This window comes from Pristis pectinata, chromosome 15 (assembly GCF_009764475.1).
Source record: "Pristis pectinata isolate sPriPec2 chromosome 15, sPriPec2.1.pri, whole genome shotgun sequence".
Taxonomy (NCBI): domain Eukaryota; kingdom Metazoa; phylum Chordata; class Chondrichthyes; order Rhinopristiformes; family Pristidae; genus Pristis; species Pristis pectinata.
Genome location: NC_067419.1, coordinates 15,159,245 through 15,177,101, shown reverse-complemented (window position 1 = coordinate 15,177,101; position 17,857 = coordinate 15,159,245). Strand labels below are relative to the sequence as shown.

At 38.7% G+C, this 17,857-nt stretch overlaps 1 protein-coding gene across 1 annotated transcript in view; it reads left to right on the top strand.

Moving 5' to 3' along the window:
* LOC127578537 (EF-hand calcium-binding domain-containing protein 6-like) overlaps nucleotides 1–17,857 on the top strand; it is a 70,141-nt gene that overhangs the window by 21,865 nt on the left and 30,419 nt on the right. Inside the window, exons 8-15 of the mRNA XM_052030676.1 lie at nucleotides 586–704; nucleotides 2,985–3,115; nucleotides 4,314–4,462; nucleotides 8,977–9,090; nucleotides 10,047–10,133; nucleotides 11,047–11,146; nucleotides 11,396–11,557; nucleotides 17,627–17,698. Of these exons, the coding sequence (XP_051886636.1) occupies nucleotides 586–704; nucleotides 2,985–3,115; nucleotides 4,314–4,462; nucleotides 8,977–9,090; nucleotides 10,047–10,133; nucleotides 11,047–11,146; nucleotides 11,396–11,557; nucleotides 17,627–17,698 (934 nt within the window). The remainder of the gene's footprint in view (nucleotides 1–585; nucleotides 705–2,984; nucleotides 3,116–4,313; nucleotides 4,463–8,976; nucleotides 9,091–10,046; nucleotides 10,134–11,046; nucleotides 11,147–11,395; nucleotides 11,558–17,626; nucleotides 17,699–17,857) is intronic.

Here is a 17,857-nt window from a genome sequence, read left to right as displayed (position 1 = left end):
CCTGGGTCAATGCACAGGTTGAACAACTGCCAGTATCTGTTGTGGTCATGATGGACGTTAGATTTAAGCAAGGCAGTTAAATTATGACTGGCTCTAGTCATTGGCAACATTGGCTTTCTGCTAATGCATCTACTGAGTCAACACTGGTAATTTCTGACAAAGGTGTCTGCCAGACTTCTTTTTCTAGCAGTCTTGTGGGCAGAGCTTGTCCCAGCCTCTCAGATTATGGCATTTGTGCTTGCAAGGTCCTGCCGCCATTTGGAACTTGCCATGGAAAATTGGGCCAATGTTTTGCAGGAGGTTAGCACCAGGGTGTCTATCAAAAGCAGGTGCAGACTTAACTTTGTAGGTCAGGAGTGAGTGCAGGCAGTTTGCCAATGGTAGGAAATTCTGGGTCATTATGATAAGCTAAAAATGGTGTTGGTGTGTCGGTTGCTTTGTCATCTATGGGCATGGGTTAATTGCAGATTGTGATCCCTTTCTCTCTTTCAAATATAGTCTCTCCAACTCGAGAAGCAGGAGCTGTACTGTTGAGCCAACCTGAATGCAGTTATTTTCACTGACATAGCTGTATATTTCCATTAGGCTTTGTTCTCGATACCACCTTTCTAGGACTGGAACAGTGAATTACCTGCAGTTTCTAGAAAAGCTGGGCATCCATGCTGAACCCTCAAACAAATGCAGTAAAGAATGTGTGGCACAAGGTTGGTCTTAAGTTATTGATTCTTTCACTTCTGCTGGTATCCATCTACGTTTTAATGGACCTAAAATTTCTATTTTTAATGAATAACTTGGAAATCATGATGGTTGTAGATCATTAGAAAGGTAGAATATATTTGACTGAAAGCTAAATGTAATATATTTCCAAAGTTGCCTTCTAACTCTGTATTTCAGTGTAAATAGGGAGTAATTTTGCATCCACAATTGCTCTGTAAGTTAGATTTCAGGATCTTTTCCACACGATCAGTTCACTCAATAGTGGCTAAGTAATTCATTTCCAGGAGAACCTGTCCAGTGACTTGGCTCATTTTTGTGCTCCAGCCTCCTGCTGAAGAGAACCATTGGCAGAGGATCAGAATTAGAATCCCAGCCAGCAGGTACCTGTTTGTACTGATTCCATTTTTCAGCCCTCACCCTGTAGCCTTCTATGCCATGACAATTTGGGCACTCATTTAAATACTTAAATATTGTGAAGAGTACCTGCCTCTGCCGCCACCTCAGACAGTGTGTTCTAGTGGTTTCAAGCACCCCACTGGGCAAAAACATTCTGCAAAAATGCTTGCTCCACTATATTTATTTTTGAAGCAAGTGCCCACAGTTTTTCTACAGTTGCAGTAAATTTGACCTCAAGTGATTGCCAGTATGTCTGGGGACAGATATGTTTGGTGGTCATTATTGCTGGATGCCCATTGTTTCATTAAATTCTAAGAGATTTATGGTGAGTCAAGATATAAATACTTTGCTGTTGACTCTTCAGTCACATTTGTGGCAGATAAATGCCAAAAGTCTCCATTTGTTTCAGCTAAAAATCACCATTCTATTCATGATCACTCCAAAGGAGTGCAGTAAGAAAGTATTGCTTTAACACAGAATGAGTGTGGTGTTATGTCACTTGTACTCAAATGTGCCATGCGTTCTGGAAATTACATTTTGATCATTGGTATCAAAAAAGCATTGGACTGCATCATGTACTCCCTCCATTGCCCTTGCACTATTCCCACAGACACACTTCTGGCAACCCTGTGGGTTCAATTGTCCTGGAGGCCTTACTGCTGTGGTCATCCTGCAAGTAGGTTGATCCTGAGGCTCCATCCTTGGACTTCCCTAAACACATTTTGACAGGTCACTGATCAGCGACATTTAAAAGAAGTAAAATTTAAGATTAAAATGATCAACATTAATATATTTACGTAAAACTCATTTAAATGATCCAAAATAGTTACAGATTTTGAGTAAAGGAAAAGAAACAAATCAGTTATCTTTTCAGTCAAGGTGAGTAATCCCATTTAAATGAATGAAGCCACGCACACGTGCCAACCATGGATGGCGTAAAGTTGAGAGTTTGGATGTGAAGTGCATCTGACCTTTCAGCTGGTTATGTTTGTGCTCCAGTCTTGGACTCAGTGCTGGGTCTGGAGGTGAAGCAGGAAGTTAGTTGAATAGCAGCAAACAATCTGGTGGAACTCAGTGGGTCCAGCAGCATCTGTTGGGATAAAGGGATTGTTGATGTTTTGGTTCAAAACCCTGCATCAGACTGACCCAAAACATTGACAATTCCTTTGTTTCCTGTCCCCCCATCCCCCACCTCACCCTGTCCCCCGCCTCACCAAAACTGCTGGACCCACAGATTTCCTTGAGCAAATTGTTTGTTGCAGTCTCTTGTACCTCCAGTGAGTTGAAGAGCATCAGATCTCTCTGAAGTTGAAGATATGCTGACTGGAAATATAAGTACATTCAGGGCCAAATTATCTTTATCAATTCAATAAAACTTTAAAATATATTTATATTACATTTCATTTCCAGTTGTTTAGATTGCAGCTTCTAAGTGATGGGTAACTGGGAATTGGTGCAGGATTAAATACGGGCGATAGAATTTTGAATGAGAAGGAATTAAGGAAAGGTGAAAGATAGGAGCCACCATGAAAAAGGAAACATCCGATCTATTGATCTGATCGTATGAGAATTGGAAATGGTGGAGATTTAATGTTGATACAGGATGAAAAAAATTGCACAGGAATTTGCTTTTTGGGATAAGGGATAACACAAGGGATGTACGAATAGTGCTTATGAAATCAGATTGTAATCATCATTGAATGAGGAAACAGACTGGATGATGAGTGGAGAATAAAAACGTACTGAGTGAAAGGGTACGAGGTTCTGGAGAACTTGAATCAAAAAATCCTCTTAAAGCAGAGAAAGGGTTCTTTGTTTCAGCAATTAAGTGTTTTTTAAAAATCATATTGTTTAATTTTGGTTTCACCAAGCAATGAACTGGGAAGATGGTGTTCAAGAACAAGAAAAACAGCCAACATTGCAACAAGTAATGACTGAGGAGCCCCCTGTAAATCCAAAAAATGTATTCATGGATGAAATGGATTTTGCTTTTCGAAAAAAGGTACATTTGTTCATTTATTCTCATAGATCTTAATGTACTGAATTTATGTGTTTCAATCAAATGTGTAAGTAAAGACATTTTATAGTTTAAATTTGAGAAAGCAATCAATTGTAATTGAACGTTGGGTTTTTCACCCAAAAACAATGGTGATAGTGTGCCACTGAAATGGGTACAGTTTTTGTTAATATTAGTAAGTGCTCAACTATAATCACCTTTTAAGAGATAAAACACTAAACAATTCAGCATACAATACTGGTGGAAAAATGCTTGACTTTCTGATTTTAACTATGATGGTTTTGATTTGGATTACTTTCAATTATCTTAACACTCTTAATTACTTTTTAAGGAGTTAGTTGGCAGACACTTGAACTTGGTCACTGTTAGTGTTATGTTTAGTATACATTCTCCTCAATTTTCAATGTATGTTATTCTTCTGGACCCAGAAGAGTATGAGTCATAAGATTGAATGCAAGCTAAAGATAATTATAATTAAAATGAATGTAATTTCATAATATATTAATAAATAGAAGCAAGCCCTAGCTTAAACAAGATGAATTTAATTCTTGTTTTTCCATTTCTGTGTTTGCAAATGTCAGAATGTATGTTTAATTATGCATAATCATGAAATATTCATAATAAATACTTGATAACTTTCTAATAATTTCCAAATGAACTCGTGCATGGAAAGCACAGGAGAACAAAAGCTTGAATGATGAGACAATTGGAAGAAAGGGATGGAGGGAAAAAAAAATCAGATATCTGTTTGATTCACTAGTAATGTTTTAATATTCTCTTGTAAGGGAATTTAGTGTTGTATTTAAAAAAAAATGAAGACTAGAATCATATGTATTGATGTTTAAGTGTCATTACTGTGCCCAGGTTATTTTCTAAACAACCCCAAATGGTAGGATATGCTGCTTCTAATCTAAAATTCTTGAGTTTTTGTATTTAATCTATTATTATCAACCACAGAATATCAAATTACCACTCAGATTTTTGTTATTATATACAAAATATTATTATCAGTCACTATTACATGCTCACTATTTGCATAATCAATTATGGCCTCACATATTCTTCAAAGCCACCCAAGTCCAGCGTAAACATCTCCCAGTCCAATTGTATTTGTAATTTTTCACGACACAGATTGAAAAAAGAATCAAATGGAGTTAGTAGCATGTTCCTCTTTTATTCCCAGTTGCAAGCCAATTATCATAATTTGTTGCAAGCATTTTCAACTTCTGATGTGACCAAAAGTGGCTTAATCTCAATGGAAGAGCTCCAGTCAGTTTTCAACAATGTTTTATTTTCAATGAGCAAAGAAATCTTTGATCACATAATGGGCAGGTAAGAAATCAGAAATTCACTGTGAATGCTATTTCATTTAATTTAAATTATTTTGTCTGAACATTTTAAACTGTTTATTGATTAATATTACAAAAACACAAAATAGCTATTAGTACTAATCATTGAGGGAGAAAGCGATCATTAAGAAATCTAAATTGGACTTTGCACCAGCTCTGGGGAGAATATTCCATAAGGAAAAAAAAGGCAGAATCAGTACAGATGCGGTATTTTTCACGGCTGTGTTAAGTATGGAAAGTTAAACTTTACACCAGCCAATTTAAGTATTAGTTTTAATAACACTTGATAAACTACTGGCACCCTTGCAATTCATATGCCATTATCACTGTTTAAAAAGGAAACGATAAAATCCATTGTGGCTTGTAAATAACTTGAACAAAAGAGTTGTCAGTATAAAGGGTTAACATTTCTGCAGGTTTATTCATTCCAGCAGTGTTTCTCCCTCCCTCTCTACCCCTCGCATTACTCAAACATTGCTAAGTTCCATGCAACATTTTAGAACTGAAAGCATCCACACCCTTTAAACCATTTCTCTCTCAAGGCTTAAATGGACAAGACAGCTTAACACAATTCTACAGACTTCAAGGAGACTTCAGAGGGAGGGGTAGAAAGGTTCAGGGACAGGGATGAACAAGGAGGTTACTTCTAAGATGGGATTCACTTGTCCAGGTGTCCGGTGTCCCAGCCTCCTTTTTAGCTGACTTTTATTTTGATCTCTTTCTCCTCCTGCACCTTCCTTTCCTATGTTTAGAAGCGAAGTTAAAAGCCTTTAACCTTCACCCCCTCTGTTCTACTTCAAACTCTCTCATTCTGTCCAAATTTGTTCTTATGTCCACTCTTCTATTCTGATGTGAACCATTTACTGGGGAGTATTTTCAAACAAATAACACCAGAACATTGTTCTGCCCTCCGAGTGAGTCTAGCATATCCTGCCCTCATGCCAATTGTCATTGGAGTTCTATCACCTCCGTACTCACAGTAATCAGTTGAAACTCAAGCTTTATTGTTCACTGATTAACTTGAGCATATGCAAGGAAGTCACTCGGATATAAAGTTCTGGGATGACTTAAAAATAATAACTCATAGTGCTTATTATATCTTAAGCATAGTTGCATATGACTTGTATCATTAATTCAAAGATTACACATCATAGATGAACATTTTCTTGAACATTGTACAAACATTTAGCTATTACTTCTTGACCAGCCCAAGTTGAGACTCCTGTCCGATCAAAACAAAACATCTCTTTGATTCAATTGATCAGCCAATCAATGCCACATCCCTCCAAAGGTCATTTGTAATTAACAGACCTAGTATTTTCAGCCACAGTCATCCTGCTGAACACTTTGATTCGCAAAACTATCACCTCTCCCTGCATTCTTGCAGAGTTTAATTGTGTTCAGAATAACCTCATAGCTTTTATCTCTTTTCCATCCTGTAGCTTTCCATAGCCTGCTTATCCGAAACCAATGGGTGAATTAAGTTTTTCTTGTATATCTCCGTCTAGTGTTGTCCTTCATGATAGTGAAGGGGTGTTAATTCAAGAGAACATTCCAGGGGGCTGTTTGTTTGTTATTATCTGTATTGCTGATCCTGTTAGCTCAATTAGAGAAACAAAGTCTGACTTGTTTAATAGGACCGTGATGTTGGTTCTGCTACAATATGCTTTATGCCAGTTGCATCAACTGGTGTAGAATGTGGAGACAGTAGATGTGGGCGAGGTCTTAAATGAATACTTCTCATCTATGTTCGCCAAGGAGAAGGAGGTGGAAGATGGTGAGTTCAGGGAGGGGTACATTGATAGTCTGGAGCTTGTCAGTGTTAAGAAGGGAGAGGCGTTAGATATCATGAAACGCATAAGAGTTGATGAATCCCGGCAGGATGAAAGCTGTCCTAGAATGCTATGGGAAGCATGGGAGGAGATGGTTGGGCCCATGATGGAGACTTTTTTGCATCTTTCTTAGCCACAGGTGAGGTCCCAGAAGACTGGAAGACGTCCGCTGTTGTTGGTTTGTTTAAGAGGGGCAGCATGGATAAGGCAAGTAGCTACAGGCAGTTGAGCCTTACAACTGTGGTAGGGAAACTATTGGAAAAAGTATTTTATATAGATAGGATTTATGTACATTTGGAAAGGCAGGGGCTAATCAGGGATAACCAGCATAGCTTTGTGCAGGGGAAATCCTGTCTCATTAATTTGATTGAGTATTTTGAACAGGTAACTAAGAAGATTGATAAAGGCAGGGTCGTAGACTACATGGACTTCAGTAAGTTATTTGACAAGGTCGCACATTGTAGGCTGGTCCAGAAGGTAGAACCATGTGAGATCCAAGGCGAGATGGCTAATTGGATCCAAAATTGATTTGGTGATGGAAGGCAGAGGGTAGTAAGAGTTCGGAATTGGAAGTTTGTGAACAATGGTGTACTGCAGGGATAAGTGCTGAGACCCTTGTTTGTCATATAAGTTATTTGAATGTGAACATAGAAGGAATAATTAGTAAATTTGTGGATGACATGAAAATAGATGGTCATATGGAAAGCAAGAAAGGTTGTCCAAGGCTTCAGCAGGATATGGATTGGATAGAAAGTTGGGCAAAGGGTTGGCAGATGGAGTTTAATCCTGACAAGTGCAAGGTAATGCTAGGACATGTGTAGTAAATGGCAGAGCACAAAGGAATGTTGATAAATAGACCTTGACGTTCAAGCCCACAGTTCCCTGAAAGTGATAACACAGGTAGATAAGGTGGTGTAGAAGTCATATGGCATGCTTGCCATCATAGGTTGGGCATAGGGTATAAAGGTTGGGATATTATGTTGCAACTGTACATAACACTGCACTGGGAGTATTGTATGCAATTCTGGTCACCACAGTAATGAAAGGATGTGGTTGGTTGGAGAGAGTGCAGAGGGATTCACCAGAATCTTGCCTGGATTGGAGGCCTTTGGTTATGGGGAGAGTTTGAATAGGCTGGATTTTTCTGCCCTGGAGCAAAGGAGACCGGAGGGTTGGGGGGGGGGTTGGTGACCTGATACAGGTATGTAAAATTTTAAGAGGCATAGATAGGATTGGCAGTCAAATTCTTTTTCCCATGGCAGGGGTAAGATGGCACAGGTTTAAGGTGAGAAGGAGTGTTAAGGGGTTTTGAGGGGAAAGTTTATTTGCGCAGAGTGATTGCTATCTGGAGCTTGGTGCCAGAGATGGTGGTGAAATCAGATACAGTCGCTATGCTTAAGAGACATTTAGGCAGGCGCTTGAATGTGTAGGTGGGCAAAAAGGTCAGCATGGATGTGGTGGGCCGAAAGGCCCCTTTGCTGTACAACTCTGACTCTGTGATCCTAAAAGTATTTTGTAAACCAAGCTTATTGTTTTCTTGGTAACGGTCCACTGATCAACCAGGCTTCAGAATGTAGATAATACATTGGTGTTAAAATGATCTTTCCTTGCACTTATGCAACCTTTTATTTGCTTTGCTTATTAAACAATATAGACTTACTGCTTGTGCATCTTTGAAAGGATAACTCTTTTCCCAATCCCTTCATGCCACACTAGTGGCCTGTTAAACCCAGGCCTTTTATATTTCTAGTAAACATATGCAAAAAGAGAAGCTAGACTGAGACTAGTTTTGCAGTGCTCTTTCAGACAGCAAAGTCATTTCTCATTCATCAGTCAGAATTGGTTTCAAACTAAATTTACTTGCACCTTTTGATATTGTCATTTGACAATATCATTGGAAGGATGGGTGTGGCGGATTACAGGGTGAGGTGGGTATGGATGGATGGGTGTGCAGGAGTGCAGGGTGACGTTGGGGCTGGAAGGATGGTGGTGTGAGAGTGCAGGGTGACTCAGTTTACCAATTTTTTTCCCTTCAAAGCTCCTTTCTAAGTTGTATGTGCAACTAAATCAACACTTCATTTTGAGCATTCATAATGCACTTTAGTTTTTTAGATGCCCATTGATCACAGAACGCCTATGGCAATCTCTCTCTCTCCAGGGTCATCTGGATCCAGCCAGCTGTAGGAGCCCTATGGAGCGTACCCTTAAATGCTGGTTCCTTAATAAAACATACATAGAACACTACAGCACAATACAGGCCCTTCGGGCCACAATGTTGTGCTGACATTTTATCCTGCTCTAAGATCTATCTAACCCTTCCCTCCCACATAGCCCCCTATTTTTCTATTATTCATGTAATGAATGGAACGTGATTGCCATTTGACATTTGTGGCTGTGGGCTATCAGCCATGCAAAGTGAATTGCCCTTGTTTGAAATATGGATTATATGACTAGATTAATGTCCCAAATACTTATTCTTGATTAGTTATAGAGGGAGATTCTTTGAACAGCTTTAATACCTTAAAGGTTTTACTTAATGTTTGTTACTTCTTTCAGGGAATTATGCAGGTGAGATAAAATCCTCGAGGCTGGATTTACTTGCTTTGCACAAGCAACAGGTTTAATAAGCTTCTATTCCACATATCCTTGCATTTTGTCGTCTTAGGTATAAAATTGAAACTAATGGCAAAGTAGCATGGAAGCAATTTCTACTGAACTGTCCAGAGTCATTGCCAATGGAGGATAAATGGGCCTTATCAAAGCAGCAGCCAAACCATAAGTATGTTTAACTTTCTGGATAATAAGTTTATTAGCTATTTCTATTATGTGCTGTTTTTTCTGTTAATGGTTACTTCTGTTTCAAACAATTTCTTTGCTTAGCGAGATGATAGGAAATGAAACAACAAAATTGCAGATCTGTCTTGAACCATTTCACTTTTAAAACCATATCTGATTGCACTTAATTTCCTTTAAATGGGAATAATGTTGTTGGACAAATTTATATTCTAGTTCTTGTGGAACAAGATTTCAATTTTCAGTTAAAGCAGCATTTGATGGTGACTTGAGAGGAGGGATTGGAATAAGTCAGAACTTAGCAATGATATCTCATATCTTGCAATCCAGCAGCCAGTACTTCTGTCTTTCTGGTTGGATTTGATATCACGTGAAGAAATTGACCATTTTTTCCGTTGAACTAAAGTCTATCTTATGTAGGTTTTTTGTAATTTGTTATTTTCTACATTGTCACACCTCCTGGAGAACCTTTTTTTTTGAGAATGCACAATGAACATATGCTGTTACCCTTTTTATCTTGGGTCATAGAACTTCCAAAATAAATGACGTTAGTTGGTCATGAGAAACAGATGCTGCACATGTGCCCAATGCAAATTCTTCTTTCTGCACCTTTGTTTTGATTTTCTTTTTTCTGTATCTTTAAATAACTTTTTCCAATTTGTTTCTGTATCAGTTTCCCCATAATTTCCTGTGGCATTCATCAGTATGGAGGAGAATGTGTGAGGGGAAGCATGCCTCAAATGTTCCCCCTCACTCATTTTTATCCATTATAACTTTTTTTGAGGGATTTTCAAAGTTACTTAGGTGCTAGGATTTGGAAGAGGACAAAAATTCCAGCAGGCAAACTCTAGTGCACGCTGTGGGGAGGGTTAGCAAGCTCAGCTAAATTGTGGGAATTATAATTCCAGGATACTGGAGAAATATAATACACATATTGTGTAGTTCTTTGCAGGATGAGAGTATGGTTGTTAACCGGGAAACTCCAAGGTCTCCTGCATGTGGTTCACAGAAATCTGGAGCAAAGTTTGAGTAAGTTTGTGATTCATTTTGTTTTTGTTTATTTGTTTGAGGAATTTTAATTTTGGAGATCAGCTAAACCAAGGCAGCAGAAAATATGCTTTTGGTTTGCCAGAATGTGTTTATTGTAAGATATTTTCATGAGTAAGTTTGAAATGCTGTTGGAGAGAGGGTTTTGGTAAATAATGGTTCAGTGAATCATTTTAGTTTTTCCGAATCTTTGCAAAAGTTTGAGTGAGTACTGAAACCATCCACAATGTCAGAAGAGGGCTTGGATCATGACTGTGCCCAGAAAATACATGCTAGCAAGTAGGGAAATTAGAGAGATCACTCTGCTGCAGTTTTGTACAGTACGCTTTCAGTTTAGTCCAAAAAGACTGGTGTTTAAGTTCACCAGGAAAAACATTTGAACTTGCTTCTGGATGGATAATTCAAATCAAAACTCTTTTTCACCCAGCCGATTAACAATATATGGATGGGCGCTGGAGCAACTGAGGTGGGCAGTACCTTATGCCTATCTGGCATGTGGGGGATGTGTAATAAATGCTAGCTTTGCCAGAGAACTGCACCTTCTATAAATTTAAAAGAAAATGTTCATATCCTTAGCACTTGGTTTATTTTGATGTTTTAAGGAAAATATTGACTAGGTTACCACAGGAGCATCTTTCTTTCAAACTGTCATTGCATTTTGATATTCACCTAAACCACTAGAATGCTGGGTTAGATTAAAATTTACCATGTGCATATCTCATATATTGATTTAATGTCATACCAGCATGATCTCTGAAATTTTAACTTTGATCATCAAGGATTTGGTGCCATAATAGTACTATTTAAGTCTTTCAAATGAAGTCTAAACTCTTACTCGTACTCGAGCCTTCATCATTTTATATATTTTCAAACACAGTCTTTCATCTTGTCACAGCTTGACTCTTATTGGAGGATTGTTTGGGAACAAAAAGGATATGGACCTTCTCCTGAAGCTCCATAAATATTTCCAGGAGAGATACCCTGCGCTGGAGGAGGTATTCTTCATATCTGATGATTTAAAATTTTGGTTGCTTGCACCTAATAACTATTGCTTTCTGGTACTAAAATAGATTTAAACTTTTCAGAATTATAAACATACTCTAAAACAGCTCAGCTGAACATTTTCAGAGATGTATTTATGTATAAATGCAAGTAATTTGGATTTTAGATAGTGGCAATGTTTTTTTTATTTCAAATAATTGATGCATAATGCTTTTGTAGTTAAAACAATTTGTTTTCCTCAGAAACACAATGGCATAATAGCTAGACAAGAACTGCGTCAAATTCTACAGTGCTTCCCTTTCCGACTAACCGATGAAGAGATTAAACCGTTTATGTTATTACTGGATCCAGAGCACAGTGGTTATTTTCACCGTAACCAGATCATGGAATTGATTGAAGGAAAAGTATGTTAAACATCACATTTTTTTCTTCTGAAACCAAATAGATGATGATACATAATTCTTTGGAGATAGGAGATGGTGGTTGCTGATAAATAAATTTAGATAGCTTTGTATCTTGTGAAATATGCTTGTAGCATTGCATAAAATTTAGTGATACACCAATGTTCTGGGAAGATTACAATAGACAGTAGTTATAATGTCTCAAAGATTTGTCTACATTTATTTGCAGAAATATTTTTCACTCCACTCCAATTACGATTGCTAGCAGGCACACAATATCACACCATACCATGCCACATCACACCATACCACAGCACAGAGAATTAGCAAAGCTTTTACTGTATTTGAATGTTTTGGAGTAATGCTCAAAAAAAAAGCAAAGTTTGAGTAATTCAGACTATAGTCCACAGCTTCAGAGGCAACTTTTAATTGTTAAAGCTGACAGTTCTAATAGTGTGTGTGTGTGTGTGTCGGCACACTCCCCTCTTAGACAGAAAATTTAAATCTCCTTCCAGTAAATCTGGAACATAATTATGCATTTCTGAGGGAATTCTGTAATGTAATTCTGATAGTAAGATGCCCCTCCTGTGAAAAAGTAAAATATCCCATCACACTATTGAAAGAGAACAGAGATGTTTGTTTGAAAGAACGTGGACAAATACAGCACAGGATCAGGACCAACACTCACAAAATGCTGGAGGAACTCAGCAGGTCAGGCAGCGTCTATGGAGGGAAATAAACAGTCGACGTTTGGGGCCGAGACCCTTCATCAGGATGGGAAAGGAAGAGGGCAGAAGCCAGAATAAAAAGGGAGGGGGAGGAGCACAAGATGGCAGGTGATGGGTGATCCAGGTGACGGGGGAAGGTAGATGGGTGGGGAAGAGGGGATGAAAGGGAATGATGCAAGAAGCTGAGAGGTGATAGGTGGAAAAGGCAAAGGGCTGAAGGAGGAGGAATCTGGTAGGAGTGGACAGTAGACCATGGAATAAAGGGAAGGAGGTGGGGAATAGAAGGGAGATAGTGGGCAGGTCATGAGGGCGGGGGAGAGGAACAGCAGGAAGGGGGTTACTGGAAGTCAGAGAAATCGATGTTGATGCCGGCAGGTTGGAGACTGCCAAAGCAGAACATGAGGTGTTTCTCCTCCAACCTGCGTCTGGCCTCAACGTGGCAGTAGAGGAGGCCGTGGATGGACGTGTCAGTATGGGAATGGGAAGTGGAATTAAAGTGGCTGGGAGATCCTGCCTGACCTGCTGAGTTGCTCCAGCATTTTGTGTGTGTTGCTCATGTCTCTGTAGCACAGGAACAGGCTCTGTGGCCCACCATGTCTCCACCGACCATGATGCCAAATTAAACTAATCTTATCTGCCTTCACGTGGTCCACATCCCTCTACTCCCTACCTGATCATGTGTCTGTCTAAATGCCTCCATCTCATCTTCTACCACCTTCCCTGGCAGTGCATTCCAGGTGCCTACCACTCTCTCTGTGTTTTTAAAAAAAAAGTTGCCTTGCAAATCTCCTTTAAATTTTCACCCTCTCACCTTGAACTTATGCTCTGTAGTACTCGACATTTCCACCCTGGGAAAAACAGTCTATCTTCTATATCTATGCTTCTTAAAATTTTATATATTTCTATCAGTGACTCCACAGACTCTGATGCTCCAGAGAAAACAATCTAAGTTTATCCAACCTTTCTTCATAGCTAATACACTCCATTCCAAGCAACATCCTGGTGAACCTCTTCTGCACCTTCGCCAAAGCCTTCACATCCTTCCTATACTGTTGTGACCATACCTGCACACAATACTCCAAATATGATCTAATCAAAGTTTTATCAGCTGCGACATGACTTCCCAACTTTTATACTCAATTCCTTGACCAATGAACGCAAAAATGTTGTATGCCTTCTTTACCACCCTAGCCACTTGTATTGCCACTTTCAGGAATTTGTGGACTTAGACAGCAATATCCCTCAGTATATCAGTGCTCCTATTGGTTTACTCATTTACTGTATACTTTCCTCTTGCAGTTGACCTCCTAAAATGCAGTATCTCACACTTGTCTGAATTACAGTCCATCTGCCATTTCTCTGCCCAAATTTCCAACTGACCTATATCCTGCTGTATCCTTTGACAATCTTCTTTGCGATCCACAACTCCATCAAACTTGCTAATAAGACCATCTTTATTTTCGTCCAAATCTTTAATATATATTACAAGCAACTGAAGTCCCAGCACTGATCCTTGGGAAACATCACTGATCATAGACCTCCAGTCAGAAAAACACTTTTCTACCACTAACCTCTGTCTTATATGACCAAGCCAATTTTGTAACCAATTTACCAACTCTCCATTGATCCCATGTGCCTTAATCTTCTGGGCCAGTCTACCATGAGGGACCTTGTCAAATGCTTTACTAATATCCATGTAGATAACGTCTACTGTCCTACCCTCATCAATTATCTCCGTTGCTTCCTCAAAAAGCTCAAATCAAATTTGTGAGACAGGACAAATTTGATGGAGTCTTTTGAGGATGTTATGAAGATAATGTTGTAGATACCAATTGTTCTTCAGTCAACGCAATAGATTGTTTGTGGTTATTTAACTCATTGGATTTGTAGGATCTGGCTAGAACAAGTAACCTCCAAAAGTGATTCATTGGTAAAATGCTTTGCACAACCTGAGGTTATCAAAGATGCTACATAAGTGCAGCATCTTTAGTAAATAACCATGCAGTAACTCAAAAGGTTCTCTGACCTGGTGGTCACAATTGTCTATCTTTTTAGCCTTCTCTTGTCGAATTTTAGCATAACATGAAGTAATAGTTGGTATTTTATTTCTATTTATTCAGTTTTAAGGATGTAGACATCACTATCAAGGTCACAGTTTATTGCCCATCCCTGATTACCCTTGCGTAAGTTTCCATAATGTTGTTTAGTCAAGAGTTCCAGGAGTTAGACACAATGATGATTAAAGAATGTGATATATTTCCAAGTCAGGATGGTGCACAACTTGGAGGTGAACCTGCAGGTAGTGGTATTCCCACGTGCCTCCTGTCTTGCTCTTCATGGTAACAGATATCACTGTGTCTGGGAGGTACTATTGAAGTAACCTGGTTGAGCAACTGAATTGTTTGTACCACTTGGTGCACATGACAGCCCTGGTGAACTGATGGTGACAGGGATAAATCCTTAGGCTGGAGGCTTGGGTGCCAGTCAAGTGGGCTGTTTTGTGGTGGATGGTGTTGAGCTTTTTGAATGTTGTTGGAGCTGCATTCATACATGCAATTGGAGAGCTTCTGACTTGTGCTTTGCCGATGGTGGCCGTTACTTGTGGAGCTAGGAACTAAGTGATTTGCTCTAGAATATCCAGCCCATAACCTGTTCCTGTAGGAGACTGATTCAGTTCTGGTGCTTGGTGAACTCCATGAATATTGATGATGGTGGATTTGCCTATAGGTATTGAAATTGATTATCAAGGAGGGGAGGTTAACTTCTCACGTTGCAGGTTGTCATTGTCAGGTACCCTTGTGCCATCAACTTTACTTGGCACTTATCAACCCATGCCTGAATGTTGTTTAGGTCTTGTTGCATGCGGACATTGCTTCATTTACTGGGGAGTTTAAAATATCAATGTACAAGTCGAGTTTATTGTCACGTACGCAAGTACATGTATGCACAGGTGCAGTGGAAAAACTTACTTGCAGCAGCATCACAGGCACATAATGGAACTGAACATCGTGCAGTCATCAGTGGACATCCCCACTTCTGACTGTATGACAGAAGGAAGGTATTTGAAACAATAGCTGAAGCTGGTTGGGCCTAATACACCGCTCTGAAGAACTCCTGCAGTGATATGCAGGGTCTAGATGATTGGAATCGAACAACCACTACCATCTTCCAACCTGTTGAAGTGTTTTCCAAAGCTCCTGAAGCCACACTCAGTCAAGGGCAGTCATCGATCTTGAGGAAGCATATTTACCACCACCTCACATCCTTGACAGGAACCAGGAAAACCTTCTTTACTTGATGAATGATCCTTCCCATCCCATCTGTTTATCCTCTGTCCCTTTGCTCTGATCTTTCTAGGTATTTTTCATGTGCAGGATGTGGGAATTGGTAGCAAGGCCAACTTTTCATGTCCATCACTAATTGTTATTGAGAAGGTGGGAAAAATTGTTATCTTGAACTACGACTACTCTCTGGTGAAGTTGATCCTACAGTCTTGTTAAACAGGGAATTTCAGGAGTTTGCCACTGTGGTAATGAAGTATATTTCCAAGTTTGGATGACTTGGAGAGGTATAGTGGTGGTATTCCCATATAATTGCTATATTTGTCTTTGGTGGTAGTGGTAAAAACAGAAAATGCTGGAAATGCTCAGCAGGTCAGACAGCATCTTTGGAGAGAGAGAAACAGACATTTGCTAAGGGAAGGGATGTGGCCGAAAAAGTGAATTTTGATCAACACCTTTTCGGAAATGAGAAGGAAAATGGAAGCCATTGAGGATGAAAAAGGTAAAGGAGACATTGAAATTCTTGAATATACTGAGTGATTAAACTTCCAAAGCCCTCCAGGGTAGAGCATTCCAAAGGTTCACTACTCTGGATGAAACATTTCCTTTTCATTTGTCCTGAATAGTCAATCTGCTATGTTGTGGAGAACTTGTTTTCTTTTCTGATCTCATATTTTAAACCACTTAGGAGTCAAATCTAACATTTATGAATGACTAAAAAAAATTCATTAATTCATAAATATATAATATTTGCAAAGGTAGAAGTGGTATGGAACATTGGTGGATGTATAGTCACTTTGTATGATTTAATCACACAATACTTAAAGGTAACACTTTTCTTTCGCAGTAAGTGTAAACATAAGTAAGAAACAGTCTTTTGTTTAAATTCAGCAAATTCTACAACAGTTTCTCATGAACATAGTAGGTATAGATCTTGGGAATTAATTTGCAAAATCTTGTTAGCAATATAACAAACAGCCTGCAATAAAAGCGGAAAATGCTGGGAACACAAGGTAGATCAGCAAAATATGTGGAAAGGGAAACAGAGTTAATATTTCAAATAAAAATTTCTTTATTAGAAAATGCCTGGATATTCGGAGGTTATCCTCCCGTTCAGCTTGTTTCACGCCTACTTCATCAACAGTTATCAGCTTCTTTGAAGTAAATGTATGCCTGGTAAAGATGTTTATAAAAATATCTGAAGGAAAGGTAGATTCTACCCTCCAAAAGCTTGCTCCTGTTCAATTGTAAAGTGTTGTTTGCTAGCTTTGTCTTTTTAAAAAAATTCTTTAGAACCTATCTATTATATTATCTCGTTAAGCATGGTAGAGAGAAAAATACTGGTGCTATCATAAATATTGCAGATGACACTCACCCTTCTCCATCCAGTTCTTTTATACACAAGGGAATGTAAACTGAGTTCTGGAACCTTACAATTTGGTGAATTTCTGCTGTACTCTTTCCAAAACCAATATACTTGTTCAAAGATCACACACCCAGAAATGACACAGTACTTCAGATGGTCCCACCAAGATTTGATGCAGTTAAAGCATAACATCCTTGTCTTTATAATCAATACACAAGAAAAAGGAAAACATTTCATTTTTTTAATCCTTTCTGCTAAAGTGCTTAATAGGCTTATGGTTTGGTAGAAAAAGCATACACTGTCATGGAACCCATTAGAGTTAAATTGCAAACTTGCGCCAAGTAATTTTAGAATTTAAGTGTTTGTGTGCTTGGGCTCCCAGATCTCTTTGCTCCTTTGGACTTCTAGTTCTTTACTATATTGAAAATATTCTGCTGGTGGGAGCTTCTGCTTGGTCCCACCAGCACTAGTTCCTGCTATTTGGAGCCTGAAATCTTGGATCCCTGTCTCATCATCCACATATTTAAAAAAAAGGAAAACTAAGATCCCTGAACATCACTGCTTATCAATCTGAGTACATATCCTTTATCACCATCTTCCATTTTTCCTCTTTCTTAACATGCCTCAAAATGTTGATACTTTAATAATTATTACTTTAAAATCTACAAGTTTTTTTCCCCCCTATTTTCCTGACTAGAAGAACCAAAGTTATTTGAATGGAACTAAAATTGTAAAGAAGCATACTCCTGTGGCAGCAGTATGGAAAACTGTAAGTGTGCCTGTTTACTTCTGTAAAATATTTTACACAACTTTGCTTTCACAAGTTGCACTTGTGAGCCTTATTGAACCAGATGTGTTTTGGCAATTCTGAAAGTAGAAATGTCTGTTCTAACTATTTGTATTAATCCTGATAGGAGAAGAATATTCC